The 19,075-nt window shown below is 36.7% G+C and overlaps 2 protein-coding genes across 2 annotated transcripts; one reads left to right on the top strand and one right to left on the bottom strand.

Annotated features, from left to right (window-relative positions):
- Positions 1–11,491: 11,491 nt before the first annotated feature.
- LOC113704779 (uncharacterized) lies at positions 11,492–12,166 on the bottom strand. The gene has a single exon (XM_027226653.1). It carries the CDS (start codon positions 12,164–12,166, stop codon positions 11,492–11,494), a length of 675 nt encoding a protein of 224 aa, XP_027082454.1.
- Positions 12,167–16,338: 4,172 nt separating this feature from the next.
- LOC113703450 (5-OH-xanthotoxin synthase-like) lies at positions 16,339–18,485 on the top strand. Its single transcript, XM_027224818.1, has 2 exons — positions 16,339–17,232; positions 17,877–18,485. The coding sequence occupies exons 1-2, from the start codon at positions 16,339–16,341 to the stop codon at positions 18,483–18,485; spliced, it is 1,503 nt and encodes a 500-aa protein (XP_027080619.1).
- Positions 18,486–19,075: the final 590 nt, after the last annotated feature.

Raw genomic sequence — 19,075 nt, 5'->3', positions numbered from 1 at the left:
AATGAAAAGGCAACTTTAACAGAACAGAACACATGAAACATGGCAAGGCCTTAGAAATATATTTCTCCAGCATTGTCTGAAAATTGGGTGGAACCTTATATTACATACATGTGATGTATACAATAAAGTTCCTAATACTATCAACCAGAATTATAGAAGAAGAGTCATTGACCAAAGATAAACGACAATAGGTCAAGCAGATCTGACAAGCCAATAAGGTCCAAAAAATATGTGTAAACCAGAATTCATGCTTAAATTGACACACTCTTTGGCCAAGTCAATATTTATGTCAACAATGATCTTTTCCCACATATTACGTAGCCAGTTATTACTACATGGTCAAGCAAATATCATAATGTAACAATTTACTTTACCCACACAACATACTACTAGAACCGTAGCCAAAATCATAGAGATGTGCATTAAAGTGCAATGCAATCCAAATTTTCAAACTGAAACTCCAGAATTCCACCTCAAATCACATTAAGTCTCAAATATTTGAAACAACATTAAAATCCACATTTAAAAATCATATAGTCGTTCTCCATCTTAACCAAAAAAAAGCATAAATAACTCAAGTTGACCATTACTAATCACTAAATTCCTCTTCATTTTTTGGGAGAACTGATAGTTCTTATTTAAGATCAGGAATACTCCACATAGAATCAATCGATAGCAAATACCACAAGTTGAAATAAGTAAAGTGAAAATATCACAAAGAAATTGAGCTTAACTACCTTGCCTTTGAACCAGAAGAGCTCATAGAATTGTTGATTGAGTTGTCTCAAAGCTACAATTAGTTTATCGATAGAGAACCAAATCCAACCGAGGATATCCAATTTATTCACCTTTCGAAAAATGACCTAAAACTGAAAAGAAAATTCAGTTTGATATTTCTATTGCAGAGACAAAACTAAGAAAAAACCTAAGAATCAACTAAGAAACAAACACAAAATTGAGATAAAACTATCGCTAGGTATAAGCCTCACCATTTTCTTTTGCGAATCGCCTTAAGCTATTTCTACTGCAGGAGTAAAGATGAAGGAGGTGGAACTCGATTTTGGACAGAAAGACAAAAATTAATTGACCAGGAATTAGGAACCTAAGGTATTTCTACTGCATCATTAGAAATCAAAGGGAATTGAGAAAGAGAGAGAGAGAGAGGTGGAATTAGGTCGTTTGCTTTCAGACTTTGGAAAGGATCAGATTTTTGGGTATTTAGGTATTTAGGTGTTTAGTTATATTTAGAACATCATTTGTTTTCCCCTTTTTTTGGGCTTTATTTTCTTTTCTTTTTTGGATTTTATTAAAACTATGTCATTTTTATGCAAAAATTATGAACTGTTGTGAAATTTGCAGCACAAATTGAAATTTGCTGCTTATTTGCCGCACTTTCTCCTTGTGCCGCAGCAAAAGCGTTGCAAAAAGCTTGTTTTCTTGTAGTGCCAAAGGCGCTAAAATGTTACAAGAAATGTTAATTCAAGAGAGCTAGGTGAGATTTTAAAAATCAAAGGGGCACTGAGTGATATTATGAGAAATATTAGAGGAGGTTTTTGAAGTTATCCCAAATTGGTTTGTCAAACTAGTAATGATTCCATGAATAAGGAATATGTACTTGGGCCATATAGCGGACATATTTACTTGCCAAAGGATGCTTCGGCAGCTAATGCCAGTAATATTAAATGTGTTTAGATAGGCATTATTTTTACAAAAATTATTTGCTTTCATAAACATATTTTTTAACACATATTTTTATCTTACACTAGTTTTTTAAGCCTCGCGCGATGTGCGAGGTTGCCCCCAGCCTGTGTTAATCAAATTTAATTGAATGTAGATAGTTTAGTGTAAAACATTTGCTTTGTCAAAATGTTGTGAACTGTGGTAGGCTTTCATGTGCGGTGGCAAGATTGGTTTTGTTTGTGGATGCATTGGCACCATATATTTTTTTCGAAGTTGACACTTGGCAGTTTGGTCCATAGCTGTGTGACAACTATTATGTTATAGGATTTTCTGTGAATCGGTGTGGAGGTTTTGTTCTATAAGAATGTGGAATGTTGTGTTAAAGGGTGTGCGGTGTGTGGTTGTTCATTTTCTTCTCAAGTATTTTGATGATAGGTTTTTCTAATAGCTGGTAGGAATATAACAGTATTGTAGTAGTCTATTTATAAAAGAATTATTTGATATAGGAGCTTTGGAGTAGTCGTTTGTAAGTTTGTAAATTTTTTTTGCATTACTATGGAGTAGAATCATGTGTCTATTAGTCAGTTAAATGATAATATCTATGCATGGGTTATTCGGGTTGTGGTGGTAGAAAAGAAAGCCTTATTCGGCATGCTCATTATATGGGACGTAGGTATCAACGTTATGTTTTTACTGATAATTTGGTAAGTAAGAATTGTCTTTTTTTTTTACTTTATTTCATTTGTGTGCATGTTTTAGACTTACGAAATTTTTGTTTGTAGGGTGATCGGATTCAAGCAATTGTCTATTTAAATGATGTCTATGTCTTAGATGAGGTGCTACAATTATATTCTACGTATTATATAGGAAGTGCGACAGTTCGTAGATTAACGAATAATCGACTAATTCTTGGAACAGTTGCTTTTGAGTTAGTGATTACACAGTATAGTTTTATTTAGTTGGTTGATCCACCTTGTAGACTGCCAATCGATAATATATATCATTTTACTCCGTTTGCGAATTTGGGTTCTTTGAGATACTCTGGAGATTCGAGCTTAGGTATTGATATACTTATTTGCATTTGATTGAGTAATTATACATCTATGTTTAATTTAATAATCATTGTTTTGTAATTCTTTATGTTTTTGTTGTAGCAATTCTTGCTATTGTGATTGGAGTCTTACCATTGCAATTATTTATTATTAGAGGAAGATACATATGGGTTCAATAGTTTATTATACTCAATGAAGAGTATTTTTTTTTATAAGATATTTTTAGTAAGTTTCTTTTGTATTAGATAATTTTTTATCTCTATGTAATAATTATTTTTCTTGTTTTTAGAATGATACCAATGATATTTGCAATGTAGGAGGATTTTCTTGAGTCAGAAGGGATGCATCTTGCTCAGATTGTCAATGAACATCCTGTTATTTTAATTTGCAGGCTTAAAGTTAGTCATTTCCATGGTGAGTTATTTTTTTTCGATGTTTTGATTAGAAGTGAATAATTTTTTTTAGAATTTTTTTTTGTTTCCAGGGGTGTCACTTGCTACACAGGAACAGACCATTGTTATGTATAATGTTGATATTCCACATGCTCGTGAATTACACGAGTGGTAGGAAACTATGCCAGGAGATGGAGGTAGCTAATTTATACGAGATGTTTTGCCTGTCCAATGCTGTTGCTAGAATTATAGTTATGTAGTTATTGGTAAAAAAGCTTTGAGCTGGTGTAGTTTGTTTGCTTGAAGGAGTTAGGTGTAGTTTAGTGGAATAAATTGTAAAATAATTTTAAGTTGAGTCATGGTCGTTTTGTAGTATTTATCTTGCTGGTGTTCATAGTTTGTTTGTTTAGTTTGTTAGGAGTATTAAGTGTGTGCAAAAACTAGATAATATTGGTTTGTATCTTATTTATATTTAGCATTGTGATGCATTTCATATTTACACGGAGCTGTTTGTTACATTGAGTAGGTAGCAAAGCTGTACGCTTTGAGCAAAAGTCCTAACTTCTGTACATAAGTTGGTCTACTTAGACAAAAGTTACAACGTTGGTATTGGTCTTTTTGATAGCAACACAGACCTTTTATGCCTTGCGACGCTTTGGTGTAGTCTCCGAGCTTGGATCAAGGGAGCGTTTTGACTGGAGTTGGCTCTTTTCTTATTCATTGGTACTTTGAGCTGTATGATTTGAACAAAAGTCCTAACTTCTGTACTTAAGGTGGTCTACTTAGACAAAAGCTACTACGTTGGCATTGGTCTTTTTGATGGCAACACAAACCTTTTATGGCTTGCGACGCTTTGATGTAGTCTCTGAGCTTGGATCAAGGGGGTGTTTTGATTGGAGTTGGCTCTTTTCTTCTTCATTGGTACTCTCACTTGCAGATGTGGTCGTCAGTCGTGAAGTTGAGGTGTAGTCATTAGTAGCGGAAGTGGGGATGGCTATAGATCCTGATGCCTCGGATTCAGTATTGGAGAGATGTGCTGTATTGGTAGTGTGTGATTGTGGTAAGATTGGGAGGTATGCTACAATAATGTAGCGAGGGCTATGCATGAATTGGGCTGATCGTGTTGCATTTCTAACTTGGATATAGTAGCGAGTGCTTTGTAGCCTATTATTGATGGCGGCTATGTCTAGTTGTTGTCCCATTTGTTCCATGCGTATGACTTCATGAACCGATGTCTGGAGAATTAATTCAGCATAGTCATCTTCAATAGTGGCTATCAGCAAACCGGTATCATCACATAGCTGGGTTTCAAAGTGTAATCTAGAAGTTACAAAGTAGGCACAATTGAAATTGTTAGTAAGAAATACGTGATTAGTTTGTAACGCTGAAATTTAGATATGACGAGGATTCATTATTGTTTGTTAAGAATGAGGGTGTGAGTTTTATAGCTGATACCTTGCAAGAGATTTTGCATATGTCATGCGGCAATAGAAACATGTGAAATCTGTGTCGATATCTGCACAGGTAGGCTTCATACAAGTGGGATTGGGACAGTTGAGGAAATGGTAGCGCGAATTGGTGTTTCGGATACGAATTTCAGCTTTGATCCAAAAAGGTTTCGTCTGCACATTTTTTTTAAGAAAGTTAGAAAAGGTAAATTTTAAATTTAGTTTAGACATGGAGATTAGTAAATTGACCTGCTGAGTAGTAGCGTCAACAGTGTATATTTCTCATAGTTGCGATGCAATTGATGGATGGACCTGTTGATGAGCTTTGTCGTAGAGTCTTTCATGGGCTACTGTCCATATATAAGTAGCATTTTCAGTGATCCTGTTAATAAAAGAATGCATATTAGGATAGTACTAATAATAAGTTAAAAGTAGAGAATATTTGTATTACCATTGTCTCAACAGTGCAGCCTGGGGGATCTGGATTGAATATTATGATGGAAGTTGCCTGAGTCCCAATAGATATAGCTGAGAAGTTGTGTAGTTATTAGTAATATGAAAATTTATAAAGAATGTTTCATCATAGTGCTATTTGAAAGTAGTTGGGTCTTACTGTGGTGAGTGTTGACTTTTGGTCTGGCTATGATGATGATTGGTTGTTGAGGTATCAAGCTTTTTAATTGCGCGCCTTCAGAAGGGAGGAATTCTTCCCACATAGTGAATAATAAAGGTTTTTTCCTGTTGCATAAAGAAGTTATAGAATGTTTGAAGTTTTTGTGTTATTTTAAAAATGTTACTATACAAGTTATCATCTTACTCTTCATTAAGAACAACAAATTCCTGATTTGGAACATAACGTTTGCCTCTGGGAACGGTGCGAGGAGGTAAAGCATGGATGACGGCACATAAAATATCTAGGAAGAATCACATAAACGGCATCCGTTGGATAAAGTTTAATAGGTAAGAATTGGAAAGTAAGGTAAAGAGAGCTGTAATGGTATACTTATTCTTGTATTGTCATTCCCAATGAAGCTATGCAGCTCGCGAAATGGTGTAAATTGGTAGTAGTGTTCATAAGAAAGTGCATTTTCAGGTGCAACGGCGTGGATGAAGGTTCTCTTTGATATTGTTGGTTGGTAGGCTGATGAAGCCATGAAGAATGGGTTGGTGATCTTTGTTATCCAAGCATTTCCAATGTAATACGTGCAATGCAATTGCAGGATTGGATCAAGATCTTCAATATCACGATCATACACAGAAGCTTGAGTTGTGTTATTCTATTTTTTTTCAGGTATTAGGAAGAATAATTAGGTATACTGTAATATAGCTCTATAGTGTTAAAGAAAAATGCTTGTTGGAAATGGTATGTAGTAATAAGGATTTGAGAGAGTGCACTTACTGATGCATCGGCGAAGATATATTTCTGATATGGAGTGCTTTGCCATAACGAATAGGGCTTTTTTCTATAATAACAAGTTTGCAAACCAATTGGTGTTCATGTCCATCAGGTCGGGAATGAGAACACACTTGGTTTCTATATTTGATCTGAAATTTTGATGTTTCATATAAAGTAAAAATGTTAAAATGTTGCATATCATAATTTGTAGATTTGTAGATAGTTGAAGTAAATAACAGATCTAAGCATTGTAAAGTAACAGGGTATCTGGCAGTAGTCATTGCAAGTGTTTTAGCAATGTGTCTCAATAACAGATTGCAGCAAGTTGCCTCTTTTGAAGCCTGAAAGGTATTAAGCAGAATTTAGTATAAATGAAAGTAAACTGAAAAGAAGGACGAGGAATCAAATATTTATGATCGGTGTTTTGTATTTTATAAGTATTGATTTAAAACATGTTGTTGATGTAAGATAGATTGATGGAAGCTAGAATTATACGAGGGTTGACAATATGGAAGTGGGAAGTGTAAAAGTACAAGGGAACAACAATAAAGGACTTACTTTTGCAGGTAAGAGAGAAGGCTGGCGCGAGCAGAAGGATCCAGGGAAGGCTTTGTATAGGATGGTAGTCTTCTAGTATGCTGCTAAATAAATAAATAAATAAATATTCATATATACATAGATATAATAGCAAGGCTAGTGGATGCACGAGTGTACCGCAAGGAAAAGCAAATGATATAATGATGGGATTATAGAATTGTGTGTTGTGGGAAGAGAAGGTTACACGTACTTCATAAACTATGTGTATCATGCAAGTAGCAGTACAGGTGTTGGTAATACGAGCAAGTGACATGTGTGATGTATTCTAGCCATGAGTAAAGTAGAGTCTTGTAGTGCTTGTATCCACTATTTGTGCATATCATATATCTAGTTTGTTCAATGGCAGTTGAATTGCATCTTTAGCGTGTTGAAGGGAAGTTTCTGAAAGCAATAGGAGTGGTTGACAGTAGATTCTGGTATTCTTCTTGTTGAAGCTATTACTGGTTTTTGCTCGTTTGTTAAGAGTTTTTATAAATTTTTTATAGGAGTGGGACTGGCTGCAAAATGGGAATCATTCTATTTGTATATGTTTATTGGAGAAGCATTGGGTTCAAGCTATTCTGGTAATGTGTGCTGGCTCATATATACGAATCGGTGGTAGATTTCCACTATCTGTACAAAGACCTTCAATATCTGAGACCTAGCTCCATGCTCTTGTGAGGGTTTAAAAAAAATTAATACATGATTAATATTTGTCTCCAGCAAGAGTTGCCAGTGACTATTGAATGTGCATTAATCGTTATATTCCAATGTAAAAGCGTACCAATCTTGCCATAACAGGCAAATAGCCACATTCATGTCCTCTTGCCCGAATTGAACAAAGCCTTTCATAGGCATCTTTGAAAGCCTTATTCGAAAGTTCTATGGAGAAGTTACCCTGCACTTGATTACCCAAACCATATCCACTTGCATTATTCTTCTTTGTACCTAAGCCCTTAGTTCTACCACTTGTTTTTGCAACTGTCAGCTGCATGTGTGAAGTTAGAGTCTGCATGGGCAAAATAAGCACATTGCTGATTTAGAAGACAGTTTTGATTGATTAAAAACAAGATTAAATGCAGCGTTGGAAAAAATTAGGTATCTAACATGCCACCAGATAGACTCAACAATTCGAGAAAAAACCCAAGATTCAGCCTTCACCAATGCAAAAATAAATGTTTCTATGTCGTCCCAGTCATCAGATTCTTCAACTGAATCGCTATTTCTTTTCTCAACAGAGGAGAAGCTATCTTGTCTCTTTGGGAAGCTTGAATCCAAGTGAGAAACAGAGTGATCACTTTTTCTTGCATGCTTCGCCTCTAAATTTGATATTTCTGCAGCAGCTTGGATGACGATAACTCTCAACATGATTGCATTCGACAACCAGAAAGTTAGCCTGCATAGGAGGTACAGATGTACCAGTGTGAGTTTTAATATGCAATTGCCTTTGACACAAATAAATTTTCTGAAGCAGTATTCAAATAAAAAGTTCTACAATTCCTTGTAGCAATAACCTTAGAAAAGTGCACTTTTTCTTCCTAGTCACCAGCATTTTTTTGTTCTTTTTTCCTTTCCTATTTTATTGATGCTTCCATTCACCAAGTCCTGGCTTTCCTATTTTTCAATACTGACTAAAGTAATGTGCTTCACTGATACAAAATAGCTATGGGACTAATATATACCTTGGAACATCGTTTCCGCAAGTTTTGGAGACCAAAACTAAACCTGAGATAGCTGCTCTTGCAGCACTTGCCTGTTTAGCTCGGAATTTTTCTTTGCATGCATGAAGATAGAATCTAGAAAGGTGGCGAGCCGACGCATGAACCTTGCTAACAGAACTCCCATGCTCAGCAACCACAGAGTAAAGGCCAATCTCGAGAGTTGCAGCTTCCCTTAACTCTTCCTCCAGCATCTGAATTCTGGAATATGATTCAGTTCCATAATCACAAGATTCATTTCTTAGCACTTTCATTTGATTTTCTGCAACATTTTGACCATAAGCATTGGAACTTCTATCTACAGATTCTCTGTTCTCTGTTTCTTGAATAGTTTTAGCACTATTATCAGCATTCTTAGGCTTGTGTACATTTGTTGCCCTTTCTGTGTCGTGGCTTTTTCCAAAATATTCACTTTTTCCAGCTGAGTAGTATAACTGTGACTTGACATGCTTTAGTCGACCATTTGAAATCTGGACCCCAAGTGCTTGCCTAGTGGAGGTAACACCCCCAATTGTACCCAGCCTTCTGAAACCATTATGTGGTAATTTGTCGACTGACTTGTAGTCTGAAAACGATCTCTTTTCAGTTGGGAACTGTTCATCCTGTCCAAAATTTTTTTCTTCCTTCTCCCCATTCACTTCCAACTGAGCAACATCTATGCTCTTAAAAATGGGAGCATGTTTTTCAATGTGATTTTCATCATGTATGGGCTGAGTTAATCTATCAACTGGCTCATTTTAATATTCTAGATTGTTTCCTTCATTCTTTCCCTCTTTGCCGACACCATAGGTCACAGTTTCCTGCTCAAGGCACTCTATGTAGTTGCTAGATCCCCCATACATATCGTGATAGGCATCAAATGAGGAAGAAGATTCAGTTGAAGGGTTATACGAATTCTTCTGCAATGATGTCTTGCTTCTCCCAGGGACTTTGGACTTCAAGGTATGGCTGTTTCCTGGGTGTCCTGTATTTAATGATAAGTTAATGGACAAAGATTGTGGCAATCTTCCATTTGGGCGTTGATTATCCATTCCTGTAATTTCATTGACTGCCTTCAATCCATTCTGTAGATTTGTACATGTTAGTTAAAATGTGTGCTCACATGCACTGACAACCACATCCACGCACGTGTGGGGAAACACACGCACAGAGAATGTCATTCAATTTAAGAAGGAATTATGTCACCCTTTTCGAATAGGGACAATACACCCAGTTCGAGCAATACACAATGAAGATTCAGCGAAGGCAAAACGTTTGCAAATCAAGGTACAAATTAAGGAAAAAGCTATAACCATAAGACATAGATTACAAAGATTAGTGAGTGGAATCAGCTACCTTATCAGTCTGAGATGGTGAAGCCCTTGCAACATCAAACACAGAAGAGGCAACTGTCTGAGACGAATGAGATGAAACATCATCATCGGTGAAAGAAGCTATCTCAGAGTCGTCACCATTGAATTCAGCATGGGATTCTTGGCCATCCTGGTCTAATGATGTTCTCGAGGGTCTCACATTGAGTGAGGACTTCGAACTGCCCTTATCTAGGGGCTCTACTTGAAAATAAAGAGCTGGCTGCGGTGAGCTTTTGTAAGTCTTCTTCAAGTTCAGTGGAGCAATAATGGGCAAAACTTCTTCGATTATTCCAAAATCTAATAGATTTATTATAGCTGTCCCTAACAATTGCTCTTTAGTGGCTTTTTCTTTACGAGGCTCATACAATGAGAACTCCAAGCAATTCTTCTCAAATCTATCGCGGGCCTTTTTGTCTGGATGTAAAGTTACAGGAAGTGTGAAGGACTCATTGAATGCAATGTTCGCATCCCCAGTAACAGTTAGGAAAGAACCAGAATTTTAATCACCATTTTGCCACTGAAGCAATAGGGACTGAACCGATCTCAAAGACTGGGATGGGGGCCAAGGCTTAATCTCCACTACATTGACAAGGTAATCAATTTGAACCGAAGCACTCCTTTTTTTCTTTGACCTCAAACTGAGTACCATACCTGAATGATCTCACACAAATGAATGCTCTTCCCTAAGCTTGTAACTTAGGAGCTACTTATTAAGATTTTCCTAAGCTATAGAAATGGCCTTAAGACATGATCTTATGTCAAATAGGAGAAATGATTGTTGGACCAACCAAGACACTGTTTATGGATGAAATATCAACAGGCCTTGACAGCTCTACAACATTTCAAATAGTCAAGTGCGTGGAACAGATTGTACATTCGACAGAGGCTACCGTGCTAATGTCCCTCCTGGAGCCTGCTCTGGAGACTTATGACCTCTTTGATGATATCATTCTTTTGTCAAAAGGCCAAATTGTATATCAGGGTCCAAGAGCGCATGTTCTTGAATTCTTTGAGAGCTGTGGTTTTAAGTGTCCAGAGAGAAAGGGAACTGCTGATTTCCTGCAGGAAGTAATTACACGTCCAGCCTTCAATATATGATAGCCATAGTTCGCTTAAATATTAAAATCAGTCGACAATCAAGTTAGATTTGTAATAGCACGACACATAATTACCATCTCAAACATCATATTAATCTTTTGCCTTGCTGTTAAAAAGTTATGTCAAGAAAAGACCAGGAGCAGTATTGGGCAGACCGAAGCAAGCCATATAGATATATATCTGTGGCCGAATTTGCAAATATGTTTAAACGTTTCCATGTTGGTTAGCTTCTAGAGAACGAGTTCTCAGTCCCTTACGACAAGGTAAGAAGTCACAAAGCAGCTCTGGTGTTCAAAAAGTATTCGGTTCCCAGAAAAGAGCTTCTAAAAGCAAATTTTGACAAGGAGTGGATGCTAATCAAGAAAAACTCTTTTTATACATTTTCAAGACTTTTTGTTCTCAAAGCAATGAGCAACGTGTAACAATCAATGTAGGTCAATCATAGACAAGACTTCTTTGTATACAACATTTTTTGTGCAGTTTGTGTGCTCAGAGAAAGAAGTAAGTGGTCTAATAAGTACTTTCACATTGTTTTCTGTTTTTCCCCGTGATAATGAAACATATAATTGACCATGTGAGAATACATGCTCTTTTAGATATAAGCCAACGTAATCTAATGTCTGCCCTTGTGCTTTGTTAATTGTCATTGCGAAACATAACCTCAAAGGGAATTGAATTCTTTTAAAGGGAACGGAGCAAAGTTCATCATCTGAACATTGTAAAGGAATTCGAGGTATGAAAACTGACTTACCTGTAAATGTGCCAAAAGAAATATCTGCCTAAATGACATTATTTCCAAACTCTTTGCATATAAGTCGTATGCCATTTGAAAGTTCTTCACTTGGATTTATATTTCGGATAAACATGACAGGGCAGTTCTTCTTAAGTTTCAACTCATGTGGAGGCAATCCTTTAAGTGTATTCAGAAAATCTTGGTTTTCCAGTTGGTGCGATGCATCAAGAGTTTCATCAAAACTTAGATATGTTCTTTGTGGACCTAGGAATTTGTCGATTAGCATATCATTGATTTCATGCACAAAATTGTTTCGTGTCATCAAGATAGCTCTATTAACAATCGACGATGGATTATTACTGAATGCCTTCATATCTGGGAATACCATACTTACCAAAGTCTCTACTGATGAAGCATCATCTACAAAGGGTATATTTATTGGTGTTGGGATCTTGACTTCATTCATATGATTTGATATTTCTGTACCATCACCAATTCGAAGTAGAAAATTGCTGAAGTTCTTATCTAAATGAGCTCGTATATTTTCCTTTAGCCTTAGCTTTGTTAGTTGTTGCCATATAGGTGACATAACTAAGCTTGCACTAATAATATCTTCCTTATAGCCTCTTGTCACAACTGGTAATGTTTGGCGGAAATCTCCTCCGAAAACCATAGTTTTACTACCAAATAACACATCGCGACCAGTGACATCTTTCATCATTTCATCAAAGCGTTCGATTGATTATCATTTAACCATACTTGCTTCATCCCAGATAATAAGCTGTGCATCTCTAATCAACTGTGCAATCACAGTTTGCTTTCTAACATGACAACTTTTGGAATCGTCATCATGTAGAGGTATCTTAAATCGTGAGTGTGCAGTACGGCCTCCAGGTAAAATTGAAGCTGCAACGCCTGAAGTTGCAGTTGTAAGTGCTATACCTCCTGTTGATTTTATTTTTGCAAGAAGGGCTTGATATAGAAATGTTTTCCCTGTACCTCATGGTCCATCCACGAAAAATGATGTTGAGCTATTACTCATAATAGCATTTAAGATCTGTTCATAGGCATTCCTCTGATCCTTGTTTAGTTGATCAATTGCTCGAAGGTCATTCTCATCTACAGTTATATTCCTCTCAGCTTCTATATCTTTTGCTACTACTTCTTGTTGGGACTTTGGATCAGTGGTGTGTTCAACTGATAATCAGCTAAACTCTTTCCCATTGATCGTAAGTAGTTGTCAATGCATTGTAGCACTCTCACTTCTACAAGATGAATTGGGATTGAAGAATCTCGCCTTATATCTTCCGATAGAAAGTCTTGAAATTGTAGCCATAGCTGAGCAGGGTTCTTTGGGCTGCAATAAACTAAGATAGCAGCAAATAATTGACGCAACGAATTCAGCATTTGATACGCAACTGCTTCCGATAGACATAGCTCAGCTGCATAATCTGTTTGTAATAGTTCCATCATATCCGCGGCTTCACGGAATGAAGCACAAACATGTCCATTTACAGTTCTCAAATCTACAAACGAAGTCGGTTTTCTCACAGTGGTGTCGGCCCTTTGAAGGTGTGTGCTTTCCAAATTCTGCTGCTCAATAGGCTGGGACCCCTTAATTTCATTGCCATTGATATTGTCGGCATTGTGATTTATCAATTCATTGGTGTCGGCCATTTGCTGCTGAACTTCTCCCACGATTTGCTCCACTACCGTTTGGGACCCCTCACAATCATGCTCATGGACAACCTCCAATTGGGTTGCAATTCTCGTATGCTCATTATGCAATGGTCCCTCCTTGTCTTCATCAGCAACCAACTGTCCATGATCAGCAGCAGAAGCTTTTGTTTTTCTTCCCTCCTCGACATCATGATCTTCGGTAGGAATATCCGACTGTCCATGCGCATCAGCAGCGGAAGCTTTTGTCTCCTTGACTGCATGATCTTCGGCAGCAACGTAGGTGAGTTTATCCTCTTGGGATAGTATTGTTTCCTGTTCCTCAACTAGTCGAGCTTGTCCAGCAGAAATCTCCATTGCACCTGTTGACGTACCTTCGCCTACAAGCGTACCAGGAAGTCGTGCATGTTCAGGAGCAGTAATGACATCCATTGTAACTTTCCCTTTAGCTTTTGGGTTGCACACAGGTGTAATAACTACCCCATGCTGATTATTCGCAAGTAAATTTGAACCATGTTGCAGCCGTTTGGTTTGATTAGTTTGCTGTCGATATCCACCCTCGGTGAAGTTCTTCTTGCAATTATCAGACAAATGACCCAATCTCCAGCAAGATGAGCAATATGGTGGCATGTTCTGTGGAACAATTCTTTGCCAAAATCCTGATTCTTCTTCAACAGCCACCCAGATCCTCTGCACAACAGGCTTCGCTACATCAATCTCAACACATACCCTGGCCACACTAGGACGCGTTCCAACAGCTGTTGCTGAATCTAGGAACAATGGTCTACCTGCTGGAGATAAAATGGAGAACAAAGAGTGTTTATCAAAATAATGAATAGGTAAATTTGGAAGCTCAATCCAAACCGGTACTAGAGATGACTCTCTATGCACATGAAAATCCCTGGTCCAACGAAATACACGCATTGGATATTTGCTCAAATGCCAAACTCCTCTCGTCCAAATCCTGTTAAAATCTACTTCAGCAGAGCACTTGATCAAAACATGTCTATAGTCCATCAATCCAATGGAAATGTGATCTTTTAGATTTAACGAAGCAAAGAACTTGCGAATATCCTCTAACGAAGGTCTCCCATGAGAAAATTTTCCCACCAAAGTCCATCGAAACGGCGCTACAAGTTTTTCCGCATCTGCTCTAGAGAAAATGACTGCAGCTTCACCTTTATAAGAAGTCGCCTGCCGAATTTGGATTGGAGATGTTGAAGGCTGTGAAAAAAGTTGGGAGAAAGATTTTTTTGTGTGTAGGAGATCCTTGTCCCTCAGCCGATGGCTGAAGGGCAGCCATTCAATTTAGAACCAAGAAAGATGTTTTTGCAGAGAGAAAAAAGGAGGAAAGATTTTAGAGAGAAGGAAACAAAAAAAAATAAAAAATAAAAAATAAAACCTTAGTGTTATTCCACTTTGAGACAATATAATTAGGGTCCAACCAGGTAGATTGTTCAGTGAGTGCAAATATTTTGGTTGAGGTTCAATCACATCATTACGAAACCACAAACGACCAAACCAAATTTACAGAAAAATAATATCCAATAAATGATTTTTAAAGAAAACCTGTTAGATATAAATTGAAATAATGAGATGTCAAAAATAAAGTTTACATTAATTGCCGACATTGCCAAAATCTAAGACAGCAACCTCTAAACATCTCCAGAAAATAAAAACTAGAACCCGAATTCTGAAAGAAAACCTGTTATGTCGAGCTATAATAATGGCATGTCAAAGACAAAGTTTATATAGATTCCTGTACATGTGTAAGACAGCAACCTCTAAACAACTCCATAGAGCCTGTATAAATAATCACGTAAAATATGATACGCTATGCATAACACAAAAACCTATCCGTGTTGAAGTCATATGCAACAGATTCAAAAGGTAAATCACATACCGTCTTTGATGGAGCTATGATTGTGAAAAAAAAATAAAGGTCAAAATCAAATGGAGAAAGGAACTCAACAGGAGAATATGATATCTTGACACAGCAATACAAACAATGCTTACGGCGTAGCCAAACCTACGGCGGAAAAAGAAGAAAAGAAATTGGTACAACCAAACTGCCTACAAACGAACAGATTTAATTAGCTGGAAATCAAGTTTTCGTGTCCACTGACTAGAAATAAAGGACTTGCGCAAGCACGTAGTAGGATGTTAAACAGATAGAAGAAGATGATTTGGTTTCAATTGCAACACATTGAAAGAACTCTTGTACTAGACTTCACCGTGAGTTGCGTTATATAGCGTATAAAACTTTAAAATTTTTTGACGGAGGCAGTGTTTGTAATGTATCAATTTATATGGTCCGATAAATTATAAATGAATCTCAATCATTGTCATAAACAACTTGAACTAAAGATGATGCGTACCTTGTATAATTCTTTCTAACATGTATGATACAAACTACAAAGTCAACTAAAGATGGCCCGAAAATGTCCCATGTGATCTATATAGCACCTTTTTAAGTTCCCACCTTGTCACCACATGATTTGATGATTATTAACAATGTAATGTAGTGCTTGATTTTTTTTCTTTTTTTTAAAGGTATCAACAGTGGTGTTTGAAGTTATTTTTTTTTTGGAATCCGGGTCTCACAATTTGTGTTTTATACAATTTCGCACAAGTTGACCTCTAGTGTAAATTAAATCAGATATAGTTTAATGTAAATCAATGTAAACTGAACTACACCTGATTTGTTATCATTTAGTATAAATCAAATACAATTTAGTATAAGTTGATTATTATCATTCAATGTAAATTGAGGGTAGTTTGATGTAAGTTGAGGGTAAATTATTAGTTTACACCAACTTGTGCAAAGTGGAACTTGTGATGTCTCATTTCTTTTCGGGACATAAAGCAAGCACGAAGATGTGTTGAATGAAAATTAAAATGCGATGCAACTAGGACAAGAGAAACAGAGTGACTTCGGGCCAATTTTGTTTAGCCTTAAATTACTTAGTTTGGCGAGCTAGCGGGTGGAAGATCAAAAAGGATAAACTAAATAACGGAAATTCACACCACATCACAAGCAAGAAAAAGCCAAATCCTACCACTTTCCACTCATTTTAAGAGGTCAAAATTTTGGTTGCCACTTGTTGGCCGCACTCATAAACCACAGTCATTCTTTCCTATGCCCCTCTATTTGAACAAACTTCTCTAGCCATTTTTCCAACGATCCCAAAAAAAGAAAAAATCCCAGTTTAAAGTATGGAAATCCTCGTTCTTCTAGTCATCGCAATTTCAGTTCTTCTAATTTTCCTTCTTCTTCCAAACAAGAACATAAGATCCTCAACAATTCATCATCCTCCGGGCCCTCCAAGGCTTCCAATCATTGGAAACTTCCACCAACTAGACCCTTCATGCGTTCATAGATCCCTTTGGGAACTTTCACAAAAATATGGTCCACTAATGTTCATCAAACTCGGTTCAGTGGCAACCCTTGTGATTTCTTCGGCAAAACTGGCTGAAGAAGTCATGAAAAACCAAGATTTAGAATTTTGTAGTAGGCCAAAATTGACAGGCCTGCAAAAGTTTACGTACAATGGCTTGGACATTGCCTTAGCACCATATGGTCAAGAATGGAGAGAGATGAGAAAAATCTGTGTCACTCATCTCTTGAGTGCAAAAAGGTTGCTGATGTTTCGTCCGATTCATGAAGATGAAGTGTCACGAATGATTAGAAAGATATCTAAACAAGCTGCATCTTCTGATCCGGTGATTAATTTGAGCGAGACTATTGTGTCTCTAACTAGTACAATGATCTGCAGGATTGCTTTTGGGAAGAGGTTTGATGAGGAAGGTCATGAAAGAAGGAGATTTGATGGTCTTATTCGCGAAGCTCAGGCCCTTCTTGTGGCTTTCTTTTTCTCGGACTATTTTCCAGCGGTTGGATGGATTGATAAGTTCACAGGAATGCTTTCTAGACTTGAGAGTATTTTTGAGAAGTTTGATTCGTTTCATCAAGAACTTATAGATGAGCACCTCAATCCAAATAGGCCAAAGTCCATGGATGGAGACCTTATTGATCTCATGCTTCAACTACAAAAAGATGGAACAACTTCATTTGAGATAACTATGGGTAACATCAAAGCTATGCTCATGGTAATTAATTATCTGTTTGGAAAGCTTAAACGATGCATCTCAATCGAATTCACCTCTACTTATTTCAAGATTAGTACAATCACATAGCACCAATAACATTATTTAGTGATTATTAGCAATTATCTATTAATCTAAACTCTTTCTGCCTTATTGTTTTCAATTTTGCCCTACATAAATTGCACGCGGTTTGCATACATCCAAGATCTATTTATCTTCAATTTGGACAAATTTCAGTGACTATGAAGATTGGCAAGTAACGTGCATGGTTGGTATTTTGGACAGGATTAGTAAGCATAGCGAGTTCTCTAGTGGATACATTTAAACATGTTTGCACCTGTAGACCACCTGTAGACCATGGAAAATTTGTCTCAATCCTTATATAAAATTCTTATCTCTCTCACTATTGTGGTAACTCTTTCAATTGAGACAAAATATTCTGGATATGACTGAATAGTTTCGTGACTTAAATTTTGTATATTTGTGAAATATGAAGTAGGTATTCACTTGTTTATAACTAAAGACAATAAGCCTTGCATATATTATAAATATTCTCTAGCAATCTTTAGCCAATAGTTGATGTATTTTGTTAAATAATTAAGATGGGCTTAACACAACTGTTTATTTGTTTCCAATTAAAATTGCAGGACGTATTCTTTGCCGGTACAGACACAAGTGCGGTGACCATTATTTGGGCAATGACAGCGATGATGAAAAAACCAACAGTCATGAGAAAGGTTCAAGCAGAAATTAGAGGAATCATTGGAAAGAAGCAAATGTTAGATGAAGATGATGTTCAGAACCTTCCCTATCTCAAGGCAGTTGTTAAGGAGACATTCAGGTTGTACCCAGCCTTACCACTTCTAGTGCCTAGAGAAACAATTGCAAAATGCACTATTGATGGTTATGAAATTCAACCCGAGACCTTAGTTTATGTAAATGCTTGGGGAATTGCAAGAGATCCTGAGTATTGGGAAAATCCAGATGAATTTTTGCCTGAGAGATTCTTGAATAGTACTCTTGATGTGAATGGGCAAGATTTTCATTTGATCCCATTTGGGGCAGGCAGAAGAGGCTGCCCCGGGTACTCAATGGGAAAAGGAGCAGTGGAGCTTGCACTAGCCAATATTTTGCACTCATTTGATTGGGAATTACCTCCTGGAGTGAAGAAAGAAGACATTGACACCGATGCTTTGCCTGGTATCACTATGTGCAAGAAAAATGATCTGAGGCTTGTGGCAAAACTCCATGTTTAGTGCTAAAGTCAATTTGTTGATCATCGAAAACATCTACAAAAACTTCACTTTGCTTCGATAATTAATGGTTTAGCATCTTTCAAATTTCCTAAGGGGAAAAATGATCCGATCCTCGAGAATTTGATGCAAAGTTTCTGAATGAACCTTCTTTAAGCGCCCATTGAGCACCTATTGGACAAGCCATTTCATAATTTTGATTAGTATAAAATAAAAACAAAATATTTGATAAGTATATGTTTTATGTGTATTTTATTAATTAGTTTTGGTGTGTTTTACTTATTTTTATAGCTAATTAACTAGGATTCTAGTGAAAGTACACATTTTGTGGTTGAAGTATGAAAGATTGCATTCTATGTGTTTAAAGTGGTGAAAACTTCATGTTTTTGTAGGTTTAATGATTCAATCATCAAATGGAATGACTTGAGAAGATAATTGGATGATTTTTGATGATATGAAGTGATTTTAAAGAAAATATGAAGTGCAAAATGTTCAAGAGATGAAATGCAATTAAGTATAAAGAAAGGGAGTTTAATAGTTTTGACACCTTTTAGTATATCGGTTATATCTTGAGTTACAAGTATTAGATTGAG

The sequence above is a fragment of the Coffea arabica genome, chromosome 8e (assembly GCF_036785885.1).
Source record: "Coffea arabica cultivar ET-39 chromosome 8e, Coffea Arabica ET-39 HiFi, whole genome shotgun sequence".
Lineage (NCBI taxonomy): Eukaryota > Viridiplantae > Streptophyta > Magnoliopsida > Gentianales > Rubiaceae > Coffea > Coffea arabica.
The sequence above is the reverse complement of the archived record's forward strand: the minus strand, read 5'-3'. Positions and strand labels throughout refer to the sequence as shown.